The 21,355-nt window shown below is 43.8% G+C and overlaps 1 protein-coding gene across 1 annotated transcript in view; it reads right to left on the reverse strand.

Moving 5' to 3' along the window:
- SLC15A5 (solute carrier family 15 member 5) overlaps nt 1-21,355 on the reverse strand; it is a 374,719-nt gene that overhangs the window by 288,223 nt on the left and 65,141 nt on the right. The window contains exon 2 of the mRNA XM_085650569.1: nt 6,273-6,495. Coding sequence (XP_085506695.1) covers nt 6,273-6,495 — 223 coding nt within the window. The remainder of the gene's footprint in view (nt 1-6,272; nt 6,496-21,355) is intronic.

Genomic DNA, 21,355 nt, shown 5'->3' on the forward strand with positions numbered 1-21,355 from the left:
GTGGGTCCTAGGTGCGTAGGCTACCAGGTGGATTCCCACAGTGCGGTGTTCTTCTCGAAGATCACAACTTTTGTCTTGTCGGTGTATAGTTTGAGGCATTTGGTCCATGTAGAAGAGTATGTCAATGTTGTGCCTGCAGATAATAGATAATGCTTGCCGGAGGGATCATTTATATGTTTCAAAGGGTCAGGCTGAGTGAAGATCCTTGCTGTACTTCACAGATGAGTTTGCATGCATCTGAAGAGTAGGGCGCCATGCTGCGTGTGTTCTACCAGTCAGGAAGGAGCAGATCCAGCAGTGGGTAGGTCTTTGTATTCTAGTGTTGTGTACTTGTGGCTTCTGAATAGGGTGGGAATTCATGTTGAATGCTACAGATAGGTCCAGGAGGGAGAGGACCTCAGTGTCTCTGCTGTCTAGGATCATGTGCATGTCATCTGTGGCTGCAATGAGACCTGTTTCTATGCTGTGTTTGGGTCTGAAGCCAGATTATGTGATGTTGAGGAGTTGGTGGTCATTGAGGTGATTGGTGATATGTCTGTTGATTTGTTTCTCTAGGACTTTGGTCGGGTGTTATAGCAGGGAGAGCATTCTGTAAATGGGTCTGTGGAGAACATCTTGAGCTGGGAAAGGACTATGGCATGTTTCCAAGTACCGGGATGGTAGTCAATGAGATGTAGATTATCAGTATAGGAGTGAGTGCTTCGCTGATGGATTTAAGTCCTCTGGTGGTTGGGGCAGGGGTCAGATGGGGCCTCTCAGTGGATGGACTGCATGGTGGCAACAGTGTCATCCAAACGGATGGTGGACCAAGTGGTCATGGCCATTTCCCATGGAAAGTTGCAAGGTCTCCTGGGTTCGGTTGATGGGCATAGTTGCTGTATAAGGATGTAATCTTGCTGTAAAAGAATTCAGGTAATTTGTTGCAGCGGTCCTGTATGGGAGGGATGCTATCGGAGGCGGCTGCTTGTGATGTGAAATCTTTAACAATGATGAACATCTATTTACTGCTTTTGTTGCTGGCATCGATGCAGTCTGCAAGTGCGGTGCATTTGGTGTTCGTGATTTGTTGGTGGTAGGGTCTAATATCAGATTTGAAGGTATTGTTGCCTACAATGTCTTGTCCCATTCTCCATGTGCACTCCAATTGTTTGCAGTAGTGTTTCGCCATCCTGAGTTCCTCCGTGTAACAGTTGGCTTTGCTTCTTAATCTTACAGCTTTGCGGTGCTTTAGAGCTGCTAGGGTACTGTCACGGAAGGTGATTCATTTGTTGAAGTTGTTGATAGATTCGGGTAGGCTTCTCTTGTGTTTTGGCTGTTGTGCGTTGAAAGCAGTAGTCCGGACATCTTCTGTAATGTTTTTGCAGTTTTGGCAGGCAGGTCTGGTGGAGGTTGGTCTGTGATGGGTTGGGAATACTGACCTTGATGAAGACGTGGTCTGTCCAGGTGATAAGTGTGGGCTTGTTGACTGAGATGTTGTCAAAGGAGGTAAAAATCGGGTCCAGTCGGTGTCTGGCAGAGAGTATGGGACATATTACGCGTTGGGTGAGGCCGAAGTTTCCCGGGCCTTTTAGAAATGCAGTAGAATATGGGTCAGTATGGTCTTGTATGTGGAAGTTCAGAACTCTGAGGAGGATGAAGGAACTGGAGCCAAGGATGAAGGAGCTGCAGTCGAGGATAAGAGACATCAAAATCTGCAATGGTGCTGGTGAACTTGGTGAGAGGTCCTGGTGGTCTGTAGCTGAGGGGTCTGCTCAGGTTGAAGTTGGCTGTGATGTGAAATTTCAACATCAGGTGTTCCATGTGGTTGACATGCGTGTGTGGTTCAACCAGGTTTCTGTGGCATGGCCGTGCAACAGATCACATACTTCTGTGGCATGTTTGGTGAGTGGGCAGGTCTTGAGGAGCATCCATGAGTGTGTGGAGTGTGATGTTGGCGGTGGCTGATCAATGCAATTGTGAAAGAGTGGAGTCTTAAGAGCTATCGGTGCAAGATGGTGAATGGTGGATGTGGTAGGATGCATAAGAAATTGCATGATACGCAGGAAAACGCACTCTCCATGTTTGTGGTAAGGTGCAGCAGTAGAGCGATTAGCAATGGGCAGGGATATGAGCAAGAAAGGGCATGGCGGGGTAGCTGTGTGGAGTGTGAACAAGGGTTCCTGTCAATGACCAGGACGAGGGCAGATGGGCTTGCCTGTGGCCCACCAGCAGTGTGCTCATGTTGCGCCCACCATTAAGTCAGTCCTGAGGACAGCAGGGGATGGTGGGCAGTGCTGGGAGGCGGCAAGTGGGAAAGTGCAGAAAACAAGGTCACAGGAAGGTTGAGGTAGGGAGAAGAGAGATAAAAGGCCATAGAGGTGGGACAACACAAACAGCAAAAGTGCTAGAAAGAAGCAAGTAGAAAAAAGCAAAAGGGGCAAAGAGAACATTCAGATCAGGGCTAAAGAGGCAAAGAAAATAAGAGCAGTAGAGGCAATGAAGACCAGATACAGAAGAGCAAAAGAGGCACAGGAATGTGCAGAGAAGGTCCAAAGTGGCAATGAAATGGGTAAAAAGAACACAAGAGGCAGATGTAACGCTGGCAAGAGAGAACAGGAGAAAAGCGACATAAAGCAAGGAAATTACTGGCAACATGCAGAATGGAAAAGCACAAACCTGGATGAGAAGAGGAGCGAAAGACAGAGCGTGAGAGAGAGAGAGGAAGAGAGAGAGGAAGCAGAGGAGTAGCAGGAACCGGACAGAAGCCTTAGACGCTATGTGGTGGGTGTAGTGTCATGTGAGTAAGCAATGACAGAACCGTTGGGGCTCCTGATGTACTCATAATGCACAGCAAAGTGAATGCTGGTTTAGAATGTTGGGTTTGCAGTTAAACATTGAAGACTAAAGACGTACTATACTAAGCTCCGTATGTGGTATAGTCATTAGCGGGTACCCAGAATGAGGAGAACGCTACAGTGGGGTCCTCAACGACCAGACGACAGGTGGGTCCTTATGGGGGCTAAAAGGCACATACTTAATCCGATACGACATCCTACAATTCTTAATACATATTTTTTCACTCAACTAATGCTAGTATTTACTTTTTGCCCTAAGATTGACGGCCCGACTCACTGAGTGCCCTTTGAATTTACCAGTTTATGTGCAAACATATATTTTGAGTGAGAATATACAATACTCTCTATTGTACCTGGCTTGTTTATCTGGGTATTGAGTAAAAGCAATAACAACAATTGCTTGCCGCCAGGATTGTTAACTCAGACAATATTTTTGACCAAATGCACTAGGTCTCCGGTAGCAGAGCAGTCACTGATTCTGAAAAGCAACTGGTTTGCCACCAGGGCATATTTTTTGCACTACAACTGATGCACTTATGCGTTACCATACAAAATAGACTTCCAATAGGATTTGCAAAAATCATGCCACATTCATATTCAAGGGGTATGATTCTCTTTGCAAATCCTACTGGAAGTGCTGTAAATACAGTGACAGAGACTTGCAACGGGCAGACCTCCATCACTGCATCTGAATTTGCGAAATGCTGCTTTCGTTTAAAGGGACAAGGTGTGAAATCTAGAAAATAATGACATCTTGTGAATGACATGAGGAGCATGCAGAAGTCTGCAGGACTGCTGTTTAATACCCTTAATGCCTACAGCCCACACTTACAGATTAGAAGATGTTTGTCTCGTTTACTGGTTGACTTGTCTAAATACACTTGCAAACATCAGATCTCCCCTCATTCTTTTCCAGGCCACAAGTCATGAAACTTATCATACAATTGAATCAGTGTAGAACTAAAAAACCAGCAAAGTAAGAGTTTTATTTCCCGGCATTCTATCACGTATTTGCGTGATAAAAAACGTTTGTTGTCTGCCCCGCCATTCCACCCATCATTCGCTTATGTTGATCATCATCCCGCAGAATTTGCTGTAGAATTGCAATACCACTTTCTTGCTTCTCATTCTATAACCTCTTCGGTGCTCATGACGAGACCAGCTCGTCGTGAGTCACGGTGGAGCTGTGCTCATGACGAGCTGGTCTTATCATAACGGCTGCGCTCCGCCCACGCGCAATTATTTCCCCACCTGTGCGGGCGAATTAATCAGTGGGCGGGCTCGTGACGAGACCAGCTCATCATGAGAACAGCTCCACCGTGACTCATGACGAGCTGGTCTTGTCACGAGCACCGTGGTGCCGTGCTCACCCCCCTTCCCCTCTGCACCGTCGGGGAATTACCCCCGCAGGGAAGGGGATAATAATGCAGCTTTTTGCACTTGTGTCAACACTGCTTGTTTGATACTTTAACTGCTACCGAGCTGTACAAACCATTGACATTGCAACTCAAAAGAACAACAATTGAGGGTGGAGCAAGACCATCACATAGCTGAGGCCTTCCGGGATTTCTATGCCACCCTATATAGCAAAGACTCACAGCTGGATGCGGACGGAGACCCATATCTTAGACAAGCCGCAACGACAGCTCTGAACAAAACTGGGGCTGAAGCACCTGACACACCCATCCAGATAGAAGAAGTGATAGGGGCGATTTCCTGTCTCAAGCCGCTAAAGGCACCAGAGCCTTTAGCTTTTCGGCCGGTTTTTATAAACTATTCTGCCCACTCTTGGCGCCGCTTTTAAACTCCTTTCAGGGCCCTGGATCTATCCCATCAGATATTCTAGCGGCTGATATAATCGTTCTCCTCAAACCAGGTAAGGACGTCACCCAATGTGCCTCCTATAGGCCAATCTCCGTACTCAATCTTGACCTGAAGCTATTTACAGGAGTTCTTGCGGTCAGATTAGGCCCCCGCATGCCCGGTATCATAGAACCAGACCAATCCAGCTTCATACCAAACAGACAAAGTAGCGACAACACCAAATTCATCATGCACCTAATCGACAAAGCCCACCATAATGGGATGGATGCCCTACTGCTGTCAGTAGACACCGAAAAGGCTTTCGACAGAGTAGGCTGGGATTTCTAGATAAAATACTGTCTCACTTCGGCATCGGCGCTCGATTCAGGGCTTGGGTGGCGAGTTGCTACGACAAACCTAAAGCCATGATACGAGTGAACGGGACGATCTCGCAGCCCTTTGATATCCAACAGGGCACAAGTCAGGGATGCCCGCTGTCACCATTCCTTTTTGTGTTATACGTGGAGCCCCTAGCACAACGGATACGAGATAATCCTGATATCCTAGGCGTCCCCTTTGGCGGCGAGCAGCATACCATCAGTTTTTATGCGGATGATATTATGGCGGCCTTAGCGGCACCAAGGGGCTCGGTGCCGGCCTTCCCTTGGGAACTGTCTGCCTTCGGGAACATTTCCGGCTTTAAAATGAATATGGGGAAAACAATGATCTTACCCTTGGGCCTCAACAAGAACGTATGTGGAAGGGCATCTGGGGAATTTGGGGAGCTACAGATTCAGGCCACTATCCCGTACCTGGAGATAGTCCTGGCCCCTTCTACCAGGCATACAGTCGAGAGGAAATACGCCAACCTCCTCTCCCAAATACAGGGGACCTCCATCGGTGGCAGAAGCAGCCTCTGTCACTTCTGGGCTGCATCGGCACTGTTAAAAATGTCCATATTGCCTAAAGTGTTATACACTTTCCAGACCATCCCCGCCTGGCCCCCCCCCCCCCCCCAAAGGAACCATTCATAAACTGCAGGGAGTGGTGCACCAATTCATCTGGGCCGGCAAGAGGCGACGGTTGCACAAAGATTTAGCTTACCGTGCCCCCGACGGAGGTGGCTTGGGGACTCCGAATTTTCTAGAATACTTTCGGGTAACTCAACTTCGATATCTGGCTCAGCTATCCCTATGGAAAGTGCCTGTTCTTAAAAAACCTCATAGATTAATAAAATTAGTCTTTTAATTTTGGTGCTAATGTTAATGCAATTAAACATCATGAATATATGCACAGTTTACAAGTGTATTATTTGCATAGTTAAAATATATCCTGATGGGTACATCTCATTTTATAAATTCATTGATACCAGGACTGATTATGGTAAATTAACAAAATATCCAATGGGAATTATCTCTTCTTGCTTTCTGTGGGTGAGTGAGTGAGAGTGCGAGTGAGGGACGGAGTGAGGACATGTACAGCATTCTCTCTCAGACATCGTGGTCTCTTAGTGTGGGCCTGTGGTTGCTAAGCTTTGCAATACCATGTATGCACTTGACCTTTCAGTACATGCCTCCATTCCTCAACAAGGAGCATCTCGAAGTCAATATCAACATATATTGCAAGGCTACACACCTGTTAAAGAAGGACAACAGCTCCCTTGGTCCATAATCCTGAAGACTGTAGGCACTGAGTGGACACACAATAGCTCTTATTCCTCCTGTACCAAGAGAGGCTGCAAGCAATCCGATGTAAAAAAGTAGTGTCTGCTCCCTCTTAGCAATGGTGTGAGCAATGTGTTGCGTATCAATGTAGAAGTCTTCGAAAGGGAATGCAACAACAGGTAACATGGCAGTGCCTGCAAGTGAAAAGAGCACAAAATACATGAAATATGTAATAACACACAAAAAACATCGGAGAACGAATCTAGGGGTTTGAGATATGTAGAGTACACAAGCCTGCAATAGGGGGCATTTGATTAATATTTAAAAACAGTAGAATTTAAGACATTGTTCCTCTTCCATGTCCCACTCCTAGACATATGATGTGATCCACTTTGGGAGACAGGTCTTATTACTGCTCTATCCGTATGAGGCAGAAGTGGAAGAAGAGTTGCCAGTAAGTAATCGAAGCATTGTGTATCAAGGTACCAGCAAAACCTCTCTTCATAGCTCATCAGGTGTTTCACCATTGTAAGTGAAGATCAATGGTGGCTTACAAGCTGGGATAGAAGTACCATTGGTGCATTAATGGACAATGGGGCTACGCTGCAAGAGGACTCACTACAAGCCAATTACTCTTGTCGTTGACTACCAACCATGAAGGCCATCACGTTCCTTGCTTGCATCATGACCCATGGCATCTTTGCTATGTCAATGCTCACAAAGTCACTAACAAGTAACAAAACTGTTAATTTCTCCTCGTTTTTTGCTCTTTCCATGTGTGGTGCATTCTGCAACAAACAGAGAAAGAGCGAATCACAATTATTCACTGTTTATGTGTAGGAAGGTGTCCCTTCCTGCACATAAACAGTGTAGGAAGGTGTCCCTTCCTGCACATAAACAGTGCAGGTAGGTGTCCCTTCCTGCACATAAACAATCCTTCCTGCAGCGCAGGCACCCTTGCAACATGGCGGCAGGGTGCCTGTGCTGGCGCTAGGCAGCTTTTCCTGCGCTAGCACTAGGGAAAACACAGAGGTGTGCTGTATCAATGTGAATACAGTGCATCCCTGTGTTTTCAAAATGTGCAGAGTGGCACTGCCAAATTTGGTGCAGCTTGGCGCTCCGACATTTTTTTGTAAATATGTCCCCAGATGTTTTGTTGACATGGGGTCGGTCTCTGGTGGACCTACAGGTGTAGAATCTCTCGCTCTCAGTCCTTCCACAAACTTCTGTTAAAGTAGATAACTAGCTGCAAGCTTATGCCTTGATGCAAATTTCACTTATGCGCTGTGCCTGTTAACATTGTTTGAGTTGTTGTGAGCAACCTATGAATATGTAGTTGAACATTGGTGAAAACGAAAGCAATTGTACATTTATTTTTTGAATAACTCTGCCTAGCAAGTTATGATTATGCAGAAATGTCATTTTTAATATGGTGAAATCATACAGCTAACACAAATGAAATTAAGATTCTAAAATGTGTTTTTACTAGAGATTTTAATCACAAGCTAAACAAGTAACCATCTGAATTGTCTAACTCAAATTTCTCTTGGTAACATATTTTAATAATAAAGTCAGTAGACGATTGGGACACTGCACTTGTGTAAAATTACCCAACACGCTACATGTAGCATCAAGATTCACTTTGCTTGAAAATGAGGTTGCAACTCGCTCTTTTCTTTAATAATACATTGGCTGCTGGTGCGAAACTCCTCAGCTTGATTTGGTAAAATTATGCCGCCATGCATCTATGCATGTTTGCTCTCCAGATTTATGTTTTTCCTCCATTGACAATTGGAAAGTATACTGGAGATGTGTTAGTAATGGGGGCCTCTAGTTGGCAAAGGTAGATACCTTTGTCCAAGTAGGGACCCGTCTTCCTAGTCAGGGTACGGGAGGTATACTCCTAAAATAACCCCTGTTCACCCCCTTGGTAGCTTGGCATGAGCAGTTAGGCTTATCTCAGAGGCAGTGTGTAAAGCATTTGCATATAACCAGCAGTAATACAGTGAAAACCCTACAAACTGATACCACACCAGTTTAGAAAAATATCCAATATTTTATATAGTTAAACAATACCAAAAAGATAAAGATCCAACATACAGTACTTAATAAAATATGCACTTTTCAAGAATACTTTAAAAATGAAGTTCCTTGAAGTCGGTAGCTCCATTAGGTACTACCGTGGTACTGAAAACAGCAGACTCAAACAGTTCCATCTGACCTCGTAAACTGTACTTTTTGTGTAGCGGCTGACATGTTGGCACGGGCCGGTCGTGGAGTGGTACGATGTGCGATGTCCTCAAGTTGCATGCAGGCAGCGGCTCGGTGACGGTTGTCGAGCAGCATTGGTGAGACCAGGGCTGCTGTGAGGAGTGAAGGCAGTGCTCAATGCGTTGCTGACAGATCATGGTGCAGGGGACAGAGCAGGTTGTGGGGAGCTGGCGTCAGTCAGTCCGGGCTGTGGTGTGGGATGGGGCGATGCGTCGTGCGACATACGAGCCGTGCCCTCAAGCCACAATGCGGTCACGGAAGTTGCGGAAAGCGTGCAGCGTCGGTGAGATCAGGGTGGCAAAGTGAAGCGAGGTGGTGCGGAGTGCAGTGCCCACACGTCACGGTGCAAGCAGCGGCTTTGTGGTGTCAGTAGTCGGCGTTGGTGAGACCAGGGTTGCGTTGCAAGATGTGAACAGTGCCCTCTGCAGTGCCTTCAGGACACGGAGCCAGCGACGGACTCAGTGACGGAGTCAGCGGCTTTCCCTCCTCTGTGGCAAATGAAACCACGGTTCCAGAGCCGGCATTCAGAGGCCGGTGAAGTCTTGCAGTCCCTGAGACTTCAGAACAGGAGGCAAGCTCTATTTCAAGCCCTTGGAGATACTCAGCACAAGTTCAGAAAGTTCAGTCCCGTCCTTTCACTGCCCAAGGCAGAAGCAGCAACTGCAGGCCTACCCAGCAAAGCAACGACACAGCAAAGGGGCAGTAATCCTCCTAGCAGTTCTTCCAGCTCTTCTTCTTGGCAGGTTCCATTAATCCAGTGAGTTCTAAAGTTCTGGGGTTTGTGCCCCAATATTTATTCTGCATTTCTCTTTGTTCTCTGGGGATGAAATCATCTGTGCCCAGCCCAAACTGTTCTGTCCTCTCTGGTCTGGCTTTCTGGCAGCAGGTGAAGACAGCATTGACCAAGGCAGACCAGGCCCATTCAAGTGTAAGAAAATCTCCTCCCACTACTCTATATGCAGCATAGGTCTATTCAGCCCACCTCTGACTCATCCAGGAAGAGGCTGTCTGAAGAGAATGCATATTCCCAGCCACTGTCACTCCAAAGCCTGGCAGTCAATCCACAAACCCAGCAGAGGCACACTGGATGGCTAAGCAAGAAAATACTGACTTTCTAAAACTTGTATTTTCCAACCCAGAACACAAAAATCATATTTACTAAAAGATGCATTTTTATATTCTGAGTTCAGGCATCCTAAACCCCATTTCCCTATCTTGTCCCAATGGGAAGATATGCTTATAAGATGTTATATGTAAACTCCCATTCTATCCTATGGGAAAAATAGCCTTTCCATAGTGAAAAACGAAATACAATATAATTCACTACCAGAACATGGTACACACACCAGTACCTTTCCTACCTTTCACATACACTGCACCCTGTCCATAGGGGTACCTTGGGCCTACCTGAGGGGTGACTTACATGTAAGAAAAGGGAAGATTAGGGTCTGGCAAGTGGGTGCATTTGCCAGGTCGACATGGCAGTTACAAACTGTGCGCAGACACTGCAGTGGCAGGTCTGAGAACCCTTTACAGGCCTGCTTGGGTGGGTGGCACAACTAGTGCTGCAGGCCCAATAGCAGCATTTGCTTTACAGGCCCTGGCAGCCTCAGTGGACTTTGCTAGAGACTTACTAGTAAATCAAATATGCCAATCATGGAAACACCAATCCATAATGCAATTTACAAGAGGAGCACTTGCACTTTAACAATGAACATCAGTGAGAAAACTGACTAAACCACAAAAACAGAGTCAAAACAGGGAGGTCAAAAAGCAAAAAGACAGGGGAAACACACCAAAAGATGCCAGGTCTAATAAGATTGTTCACCTTTTCACAGTTTTGTTCATTAGCAGAGTTTTGCTCAGCTAACAAGGAGTGAACCAACACAAAAAATCTAAATAAGTCGGGGTCCCCTTCATCATACGCGATGAGGAAATTGACCTGGGGCATAGGTCTTTTTTTCTGTGTGGGCAGTGGCAGCTAGTGATCTCTAAAAGTGGTATGGCGTAATACGTGCCAAGAGTTCATCCCATTTTTCTAAATTACCCTTGAAATGTACCCATATGTTAAGAATGACCTTCATTGTACCAAAGCCAGCATTATGTTATGGGTAATCCCATGGCAATAATTACATACAATATTCCAGTACCATCATTTTGCCACTGGTATTGCCTAAATACCATGGATGCATTTTAGAGACAGCATTTTCTTATAGTTTGCTTCGCCCAACCGACCCCCTTGTCTCCAATATGCCATGGCTGCCATCCCTATGGCCAATAAGTTTCTCCAGCATGCCAGCACCAGCATTTTGCCATTCATGTCCCTTTATGTCAAGGGACTGCAATTTTCTGTGGGTGCCCTCCCTTTTGCCAAGAATTAGCTCCGCAATCCCAGCTAAAGCATTTTGCCATGGGTGCACACAAACATACCTAGACTCACTAGTTCTCACTGACAAACACACACTCACCCATTTCACACTCAAAGATTCGGGGCTCTTTTGCAAATTCACCTGCTACACCATGGATAACTACAAAGCTAATACCCTTCCACACCCTCTCACTATCTCCAATCATTCACTCCTTATAATGCACTCACACTCCTTCATCCACTCCCTTGTACTAAATTTGAATTATTCATACACACCCTCAAACTCAGATTCCCACTCACGTTCACTCTCATTGACACTGTTAAACATACTCACCCACATTCTTACTCAATCGCAGTCACTGTCAATCACTCACAGACACACTCACACATATCTCATACATATACAAACAGGCATGTAGAAATACATTTTTCTTATTTACCAAGCTTTCTTAGATGGCAACACTGACAGTAGCAGGGCAAGAATCTGGTGCTGGACATTATAACCAGGAAGCCATGGTTCCCTGCAAGATGCCAAACAGAGCAACAAGGCCAGGTCTAAGAGGAAGATCCACCCAAGCCCTCTCCCAGCCTCTTGATAGGACAGGAAGCACAGTCCTATCAGAAGCTTCAAAAATACTAGGGATCCTGCCTGCCCCTGCTGCAGAGTGTGGCTCCTCATTGGCCTCAGGGATACACTGATTTGCGTCCTGGCAGCTGCATTGTACCAGATATACAGTGCTGTCTGAGGTATGTGCAGTATGTCTGCTAAATAAAATGGATTGTGCCTGTTTGAGTGGACCGTTGTCGAACTACGACCCTCAGACATGCACAATCCTTACATCCTACTACAGAGTTCTCTATTTAGAACAACACTCTGTAGCCAGATCATGCTTTAGCCCCCTCAACCCCCTCCACCTGTCATCATCATTTCGAAGAGGAGGCCAAGAGGGATGACCTGCACACTGACAGTGTTCATGAAAACACAAAATTGTATTGTCATGAATGTTGCTCAGGTAAATCTTTAGCAGGGGCAAGGGGTGAAATATGGTGCTTCACAGGTTCCAGGGCTACGCCCCTCTCCTCCTGATAAGGGGCCACTACTGCTTTTGGGACATGTAGAGATTAACGTAGCCACCCCTAGCCATCCATATTTGGAGTTCCTTGTCTAACTTAATGTGTGGGTAGAGTCTGTGTGTGTGCACAGGACATCTGCATGGCTACACTGGATGGCAGCAGTGCTTAATTTGTAAATAAAAGACTGCCGGTGCTCGACGCTCCAGCCCAGAAGTCTTCAGCCTGCAGTTAAATGGCAGCTTTTTAATTCACTACCAGACGCTTCCTGCATCTTTATCTGACTCTTGCACATTCCTGTTTTCTCATTTTCTGACATTTTCCCATGTTTGTCTTCCTCTGTCTGATTTGTTTGTTTTTCCTTCTTTTGCTCTCAGGGAATATCTAATGCAGAAAAATAAGTGCTGGTCACCAAAAATAATCGCCAGTGACCCCCACCAGTCACCACTGGCTCATATTAAGCACTAGATGGCAGTCACCCTGCATGATGTCATTTGACTAGGGTAGACCTGAAAATCTATATGTTCCTATGTTTAAGACCCCTTAACCAGAACCTCACCTTTTGAGTGGAGGGCTGCCTGACTGAATTTATCATTAACAAATAAAGTGTGTTTAAATAACTTGATTAGGTTGCAATAATATAATTAAACTGTAGACACCATAACAATGCTTTTTAAGCTGACTTGACAAGGCTTCAAATTCACTTCTATTTGTTGTACATTGCACATTTTAAAATAAACATAGTTTCTCGTTTCTCCTGTGCAGCTCAAGTTAAAAATGCTTCTTTAGCATTTTGAAAAATACTCAATTCAAGCAGTTTTACAGTCTTGTCTTTGTTGTATCTTCAACATGTATATTCTTCTTGTTTCTGATGTTCCTGAAAGACGCCTGCATGGAATGTTTCAAATGTTCAAGGCTGGTGTGGTGTTTGGACAAAATATCCGCATATATATCTTCAAGATATGTAGATGTAGAGTTAAGAACAGCAAATCTACACTTACCTATTTGAGCATAGCTTCTCAATATTTTAGTCTTCGATTTTTTTGAAAAAATATTCTGTCCACACAATATTTTTAGCATTGGTATTCAATTAGACAACCGTTTAATGCTGCTTGCTGATTAAACCATGCTCCATTCATTATTTCAATAGTTTATTGTTTAGTAGTGCAATGTCATTTCCCCTTGTCTGTATGTTAGGCATTCTCATTTATTATTAATTTTGGGAGGGTTTCTAGAGTAGCCTGTTTTAAATAATATAATTTTTAGCCTGGTCCAAAATCCCTTTGGAAACCGGTTTTGACAAATTCTAAACCTTCTCTAGGGTCTGATCTGACTCACGCTGACTGATGTAATGACCTGGCAAACTTTTTCCACATGAAAATTTAAAAAATGTATGATACATTTCAAGCCAAACTTTATGGGGTTGCTGTTGCACCCTCCAAAAAAAGGTTGGTCCTCAGACCAATTAATCAGAGTGTTTTCCCTGTTTAACACTCGAAAGCCTCTCAGAGATTTTTAGTACAATTGGGCTCTCCTAAGGATATATCCCCACCTCACATCTTGGCAAAAATAACTGAGGTAATTTTGCCAAATATTCTCGAACTGACCAATCTTTCACTATCCTCTGGCTCTGTTCCGATGGCATGGAAACACGACATGGTGAAGGCATTGCTCAAAAAGCCCAATCTGCACCAACTGGACCTACCAAACCTTAGCCCAATTTCTCTCCTGCTGGGGAATAGCAAAATACTGGAAAGATACACCAATCAGTCTCCATCTGAATTTCTAGAGAAGTACGACATCTTGTATCCATCACACACTAGATTCCGTCCTTACCACAGTCCTGAGACAGCCTTGCTGGCAGTAGTTGAAGAAGCAAAAAGACTAGTTGATTGGGGAGGTGCAGCTGTGTTTAATCCTCCTAAATCTTAGCTCAGTGTTTGATACCGTAGACCACAAATCCTCGTGGAGAGATTACAGAAGGCCGGCATGATGGGAACTGCTCTTGCTTGGTTGGAGTCTTTTCTAGAGGATATGACCTTCCAGGTTAATGAGAGAAATGGTATCTCAGACATTGTTCTGCTAAAATGTGCAGTACCACAGGGCTCGTCTTTAAGCCCAACTCAATGTATACCTGAGACTTCTTGCGGGGATCATCCTCCTTCTTGGAATGTTGATACTATCATATGCTGATGGCATGCAATTGGCCTTTTCACTTACTCAGACAGATGGCTCTGCAGATCCCTCTTTTGGCCTTTGCCTTGAAAAGGTCACAAAGTGGATGAGGAGCTCCTGTTTCAAACTGAACAGAGAAAAAAACTGAGCTTATGCTTCTGGGCAATAACCCAGTTTCCCTTTCGTTCTTGAGTTGGTCAAGCTGTCTAGGTCCTATCCCATTGCCTAAATCTGCTATAAAGAGACTAGGGATGTGGCTAGATGAGTCTTTCAAGTTTGATACCCAGGTTGTTACTCTAGCTGCAACCTGCTATTGGATGTTGCACAAAATATTACCCCTCCTTCCTCCAACGGCAAAGAGAATTGTGGTCCAGGTGCTTATTCTCTCCTGCGTTGACTACAGCAAATCCCTGTATGTGGGAGCCCCCAAAGCTGCAATCAAAAAACTACAGGTGGTACAGAAGTCTGCAGCATTTACGGTTTGACTTACCAAGGCATCAATCTGCGCGTCAAGCCCTGCATTTCCTCCACTGGCTGCAAATAGTGGAGAGGATTACATTTAATTCCTTTGCATCGCTCTCTGAGCACTGTTTGACAATGGTGTTCGATCTCTAGATCATTGCTTTCCTTATATAAACCTGGGAGATTGCTGCGCTCCTCAAATACCTTTCTGGTTAAGATCCCTTTGATTAAGAGAGTAAAAGCGGGGGATGATCTTTATCACTCAATGCATCTAAACTGTGGAACACCCCCCTCTCTTTTTGTGTTCTTGATAAGGAACTTCCCTTCCGTAAGGGATTAAAACCTAGCTGTTCTACAGGAAGTTTTTGTAAATTTTTCCTCTTTAGCTGCACTGACAGGGCTGGGAGGCCTACGGGTAGCCATGCGCTATATAAGTGTGTCTAGAATAGAAATGAATTGTGCCACTTCACACCATGCAGAGGGCATGATTCTCTACTCATTTAAACTCATAAAAAATTATGTTTTAGGTTGTGAACCAAGATTTACCCTTGCACTTATATAGAGCAGTGTTCATGTAATACTGTTATTTAAATCTGTAATTAGAATAATTGAGAGATTTTTCCTTCCTCTCTTTGGAGGCAGACTCCATGTCAGTCCTATTATTGATTCAAGACTTAAAGATCTCTTGCTGCTACATTATTTGCTGTGTGCTAGACTGTATCAGGTTCTATTTTACTAGAACAGAAACTGAAACATATATAATTATCATTATTTAGCATTTTTAGAATCTAATGGCAATTTGATTTAAACTGACTAATTATTTCTGTCTCTGTAATGACTTCTAATTTTAATTAAATCTTAATTATTTTGACTTTGATCCTTGTCTGTTGTAGGTTTCCTTTGACTTGGTTTGTCTCGATTCCATGGTTATTGTACTTTTAGATTCATAAAAGGCCCCTGATCCCCAGAATGGATGATTATGAATAATAATTTGGTGTCAATTGTTTCTAGTAAATTAAATTAGTGCCAAAAGACTTGCCCATTCCTTTCTATCGTTCGGTGTAGGTTGACTCTACTGAAGTGCCATCTGCCTTTCCCTCTTCCTGTAGTGCTGTCTGTCGCCTAACAATGGTGCCATTCGGTGGTTGTTTTATCTTGGGTAGATCAACAACCCACTTTCACCAGTTCAAAGTGGCCCAGGCTTTCATTTCTTGCTTTAGAAGCCTGTACAGTCTAGACATACTGGTGGAGAATGAACAGTTTTGTTAATGCTAAAAAATATAAATGTTATACTGACCAGACTGTTTGCTCAGTCACTCCTCTATGGTCACCAAAAGAGGATAATTTGACAGATACCTTTTGAAGACCAGAGCCTTTGCTGGTGGATCGATCTTACTAGGGCCAATTCTGGATTTAGTAGTTACTTGTGACCTGTTGAAGAAGAAAATGAACTGCTGCACAGCTAGAGGAGCTGCCTTGCCCTAGAGGTTTTATGGAAGATACAGATAACTGAAGCTTCCCATGAGCCAACACATCCCTACAGCCTATCAAGTAAAGAAGAAGGACAAAGGGAAAACTTATACAGAGCTCTATAGATGATTTTTCAACCTCATTGGTGATGGTGAGCCTACACTACTCAGCACTGATACAATAATGTGATGGTGCTATTATCTTTCAACCCCACTGATAAGAGAAATGCAAGGGGTTGGAAGCTTCATAACTCCAGTTTGGATTCTGGACATTTTGGTGCCTTATGATTCCCAAAATGTTCGAATGTTGATAGCCTGGAAGTTTGTTGAAAGGGATTTAACACCCATGGCTAGACTGGCCATAGCAGTGTCAAACAAGCTTGGCACTCATGACTGGCATCTCTCTGAGGATTATAGCAAGTGTGGCTTCTGACATGTCGTTAGGCTTGTTGTGTGCCTGAGCACCCCCTTACAAGAGCTTTGGCAATGGACAGCTGCCGTGACAATATCAAAACTGTAATGTGGCATGTGAGAGTGTTTGCACCACACTGAATCGTTTGAGAGAATCACAATGCATACTCTGATAGGTCACAGTATGCATTTATCAGGGAGCCGCCCAGTATAAGCTCTGTACGGGGTCCATGGGAGAGCTAGGCGATTAACCAGAGGTGTAGGGGGGGCACATTTAACACGCCATGTGAGGCTACTAATCCCTTGCATGCTCAGACCTCTGGTTGGTCTTAATCATTCAATGTGATTAACAGATAGTTTGTCAGGTCACTGAGCAACAAGTGGCCAACGCTTCTGGTATAGCAGACACTGCACAGACCCCCCTCTACTAGTGCCCAGTAGTATATAGCAATAAAGAGACAGGCATAGTATTGTTGCAGTCCTGGCCATATGATGGCAATGTGAACAATGTGCTTCTGTGGACCCAACTGGCTACCTGTAGCTGCCCCGCTGGATAATCACAGCCCTATATCAAGACCACCTGTTCTGGGATGTTTCATATTCTAAATCCCCTCCACTGGCCACAGAGTAGAGGTTCACCATTAATATGCTGCCCCCGGAACAATTGAGTTACCTCTCGAATCACCATGCCTCGGAGCCTCCTGAGTGTGCTGAACTAGGTAGAAGACAGGTGAGGGAACACCTTGCAGAATATGCAGCATTATCTTGGTGCATGGACCATTCAGCCACTTGCTGTAGATTGCTGGTGCACTCCACCATCCACCAACAGCAGTGCTCCCTTACCAGCTAACATCAGGATGCTGCTGGCAGGTGGGCAGTCCTTCAACGGCCGAAGCTCTTTCACGGAGTGGTCATCATTGATCACGGCGTAGCCCCACCTGCGTATGATGGGCTTTCACTCAATGCAGTGCAGCAAGGCAACTTGCTGTACTGCGCTGCATTGCGTGAAAGGGAGAGAGCAGAAATGCTCCATATCAATTAAGATATGGCACACCTCAGCTCTCTCACAGCACTGGCAAACGTTAGACAGCCTAGCGCCAATGCAGGCACACTTTCACAGTGGTGCAAGGATGCCTGCATTACAAGGAAACTTATTTTTATGCAGGAAGGGATACAATCATATCCTTCTTTCTATTTTTCTGCAGAATGGGCCCTTTACTCTAAAGAGTCAATGATCTAAAGGCAGAACCTTGGCAAAGGCTCTTTTCACTGGTCAGGTAAATGTCATTTTTTCACTGGTCTAAATAAACATGTCATCAAATGTTAAATTTGCACTGGTCACTTGATGCAAATGTTGGTGTAAATGTACACTACACTAATGTAGTGTGGACCCAAGTGTAATGTAAATTGTTAGATAGAAGCACAAAAAGATTATTGTGAATCTTGACCATATTTATGTCCTGGGCATGTTTTTTTCAAGTTTCTATCTATTGTTTGTGGGAAGCCCGTCACTCCAAAGATATTGTGATGCTAGGTGTGCCATGCTTTGACTCCAGGTAAGATCTGCCTGCATTGTTTTTATTCTAAAAAGGCCTATCGTATGAGAGAAATGTAAGCACTTTCCTATCCAGGCCCACCATGGCATGCATCGAGGACCATACAGGAAAAAAGCAGGTGAAACTAGCTTTGCAAGTCCTGCCCTAAAAATAGCATATCTTCTCATGCCATTATCATCAGGTACTCCACTGAGAAGATTTTCTCACTAGAGGGCATGCAAATGTCCTGTAGCTGGGAAAATTGCGAACACTCAAAATCTGAGGTGGCGTGCCAGTAGTGAGCAAACATGACCTTACTGACAACTTTTAAATGAGGACGCTAGTTTGCAGGCTAAGTCAATCAGCAAACACATGTTTCTTTCCATCAGGGTATTGATACCACCTGTTTGCACCCTCCTTAGGTCTGTATTGGAAGCATGTGGCTTAATTACAGTCAACTATGAAACACTCTTTCCTTCTCCCTACTGGCTAAGGTCTGGCTAAGGTCTGGATGGTGTGCAGGGGTGCTTCCATGCACGAGGGATGAATAATTGAGTCTACATGTGTCCGTATATAAACCTGTGGTTGTGTGTGTTTCACTGACATTGTCTGTGTGTTTGGCGTGTGGATGTGTGTATCTGTGTCTGTGTTCGGTGCATATTTGGATGGAGACTTAGGTAGAGGATTCAGCCCTGGCACTTTGGGAAATATAATGGTGGTCTTCCTGTCACAATTATGGTTGTAGCATAAGATGGCCATCAACAGGACAGTGTACTCCTGCCCAGCATTGTGGTGACCATGTCAGGTCTAATTATGTCCAAGGCATATTTTGATATCTTTAGCATAATGGTGATCATGTCTAATTCGCCATCATTGATGTATTTTCCCTCCAAAGGCTTCATGGTGAATATCCATGGCATAATGGTGGTCTTGGCATATCGAGGGCCTTTTGATTGCGATCCCTGCATAATGTTGTCACTGGGCTTTATGTGCATACTTGGAATATTGTGATCCTCCTTTTCTTTGTGGTGAACCTTCAAAGAAGTAATCGTGCCCCTTTCATATTGTGGGCACTTTTGTCTTGTAATGTCCCTCCTTTAAATTATCATCATTACAACTGACACAATGATGGCACGGGCATGTTATTGTTATCCTTGACATATTGTGGCTGTTTTCCCAGCCACTCCAGGCTTATTGTGCGTATCATTGTATTGGTATATTGTGCCCCACGTGGCATAATTGGGGCCACCTTTGTCTTAAATGTGCTTCTAGCATTTCATAGGCATACACAGCTTTCTGGTTGCAATCTATGACACAAATACAGCCATTCTAAGAATTGCTGTAGTTTTTCCTTTAAAAATGATTGTTTAAATATTTTTTAATGTTGATATTAGGTTTGAAAACAATATTTCCACTACTGTTGCTTGGATTGGAATGGGAATAGTAAATCTAACCCTTACAAAGTCCAGGGCCTTCTATGCTATGGCTTAGGTTGAAGAGGTAATAGTAAATCTAACTCCTCTGTAGTCCAAGCCTTTCCCTACGGTTCCTTTTATTGGAGTCGGAATAGAAAATGTAACCCCTTCGAAGTCCAACACTTTCCCTTCTGTTGCATAAATTGGAGTGGATTAGTAAATTTAAGCCTTCTGAAATCAAAGACTTTTGATACTGTTGCTTAGGCAGAAGTGCAAATAGTAAATCGTACTCTTCGGAAGTCCACACTTTTCCTCCTGTTGCTTGGATTAGACTGTGAAGAGTAAATGTAAGACCTGTGAAATCTAACCGTGCTTAGAGCTGCTTAGACTGGAGCGGGAATAATAAACCTTACTCTTCTGAAGTCCAACACAATCCTTACTTTTGCTTGGAATGGATTGGGAATAGCAGCTATAACCCCTACTAAATTCAGCATTTCTCCTAGTAGCTAATGATGAGTGGGGATAGTTAATGTAACCCTCCAAAGTCCAACACCTTTCTATTGGTACTTAGATTACAGTCGAAATAGGAAAACCCAAACCCCTCATACATCCAATTTGTTCCCTAGTTTTGCTTAGATTGCAGTGGGAATAGTAAATCTAACCTCTTCGAAGTCCAACACCTTAGATACTAATACTTTTCCCACTGTTACTTAGAGTGGAGTTGGGATACTAAATCAAACCCCACCGAAGTACAGCACATTCTCTACTATTGTTTAGACTTGAGTGGGAATAGTAAAGCTAACCCTCTGAAGTCCAACATATTCCCTATTGTTGTTTACACTCAAGTGGAACCATTAAATGGGTCCCCTCCGAAGTCCACCATCTTCCCCCCTGTTGTTCAGATTGTAGTGGGAATAGTTAAACTAACCCCTCTAAACTCCTACACCTTCCATACTGTTTCTTAGATTGGAGTGGGAATGGTAAATGTAACCTCTCTGAAGACAAACTTTTTGCCTATTTCTGCTTAGATCTAGGTGGGTATTGAAAATGTAATTTGTGGAAGGTGTAACACTATTCCGATTTCTGTCAAAATTGAATTTAAATCAAATATTGTGCTTCCCATTGGTTGTTTAAACATTTATTTTTATTTTAAATATTTTAAATATGTGTATTGTGCTATAAAAATTCAAATTAATTTTTGCATTCATTTAATTTAATCAAATAATTGTCATATATGTTTTTGTTAATATGTGTTTCTTAATGTTTTAGCAATTGTCATTATTATACAATAATATAGGTAGATAGATAGATATAATTTATACAGTTGTTTAGAGGATTAATTATAAATATTTTTATGTTAATGTCAATCGTTTTATTATGTTATATATATATATATATATATATATATATAAATATTTATATGTATATATGTATATATATGTATATTATCTACTGGCGCTCGCCAGTAGATAGTTATTGTTAGGACCGTGTTTCCATAGGAAATCTGAAAATTTTATTTTGAATAACTTTGGCGCCGGTTGACGAATCTTCGCGAAATTTTCAAAACTAATGGGGCGCTCTGCTCAGCTCCTACCCTGAAAGTCTCGGGGGGATTCGTCAAGCGGGGGCCGAGAAAAAAGGGGGGTCCCAAAACGCGTTTTCCCCATGCATTTTCCCATAGGACCTTTAGTCGAAGGTACAGCCCGAACGGCTGAACAGAAGTACTTGAAATTTGGCAGAGAGGTAGTCCTCAGGTCAGGGATGTGCCTTTTGCATATATGGAGTCAATCTGTTCAGTAGTTCCTGAGAAAATTGCAGTTAAAAGCACAGACATATCTATAGCCGCGCACCGTGCGCGCACCGTGCGAGCCCCCTAA

The sequence above is a fragment of the Triturus cristatus genome, chromosome 4_1, assembly GCF_964204655.1.
Source record: "Triturus cristatus chromosome 4_1, aTriCri1.1, whole genome shotgun sequence".
Classification (NCBI taxonomy): Eukaryota; Metazoa; Chordata; class Amphibia; order Caudata; family Salamandridae; genus Triturus; species Triturus cristatus.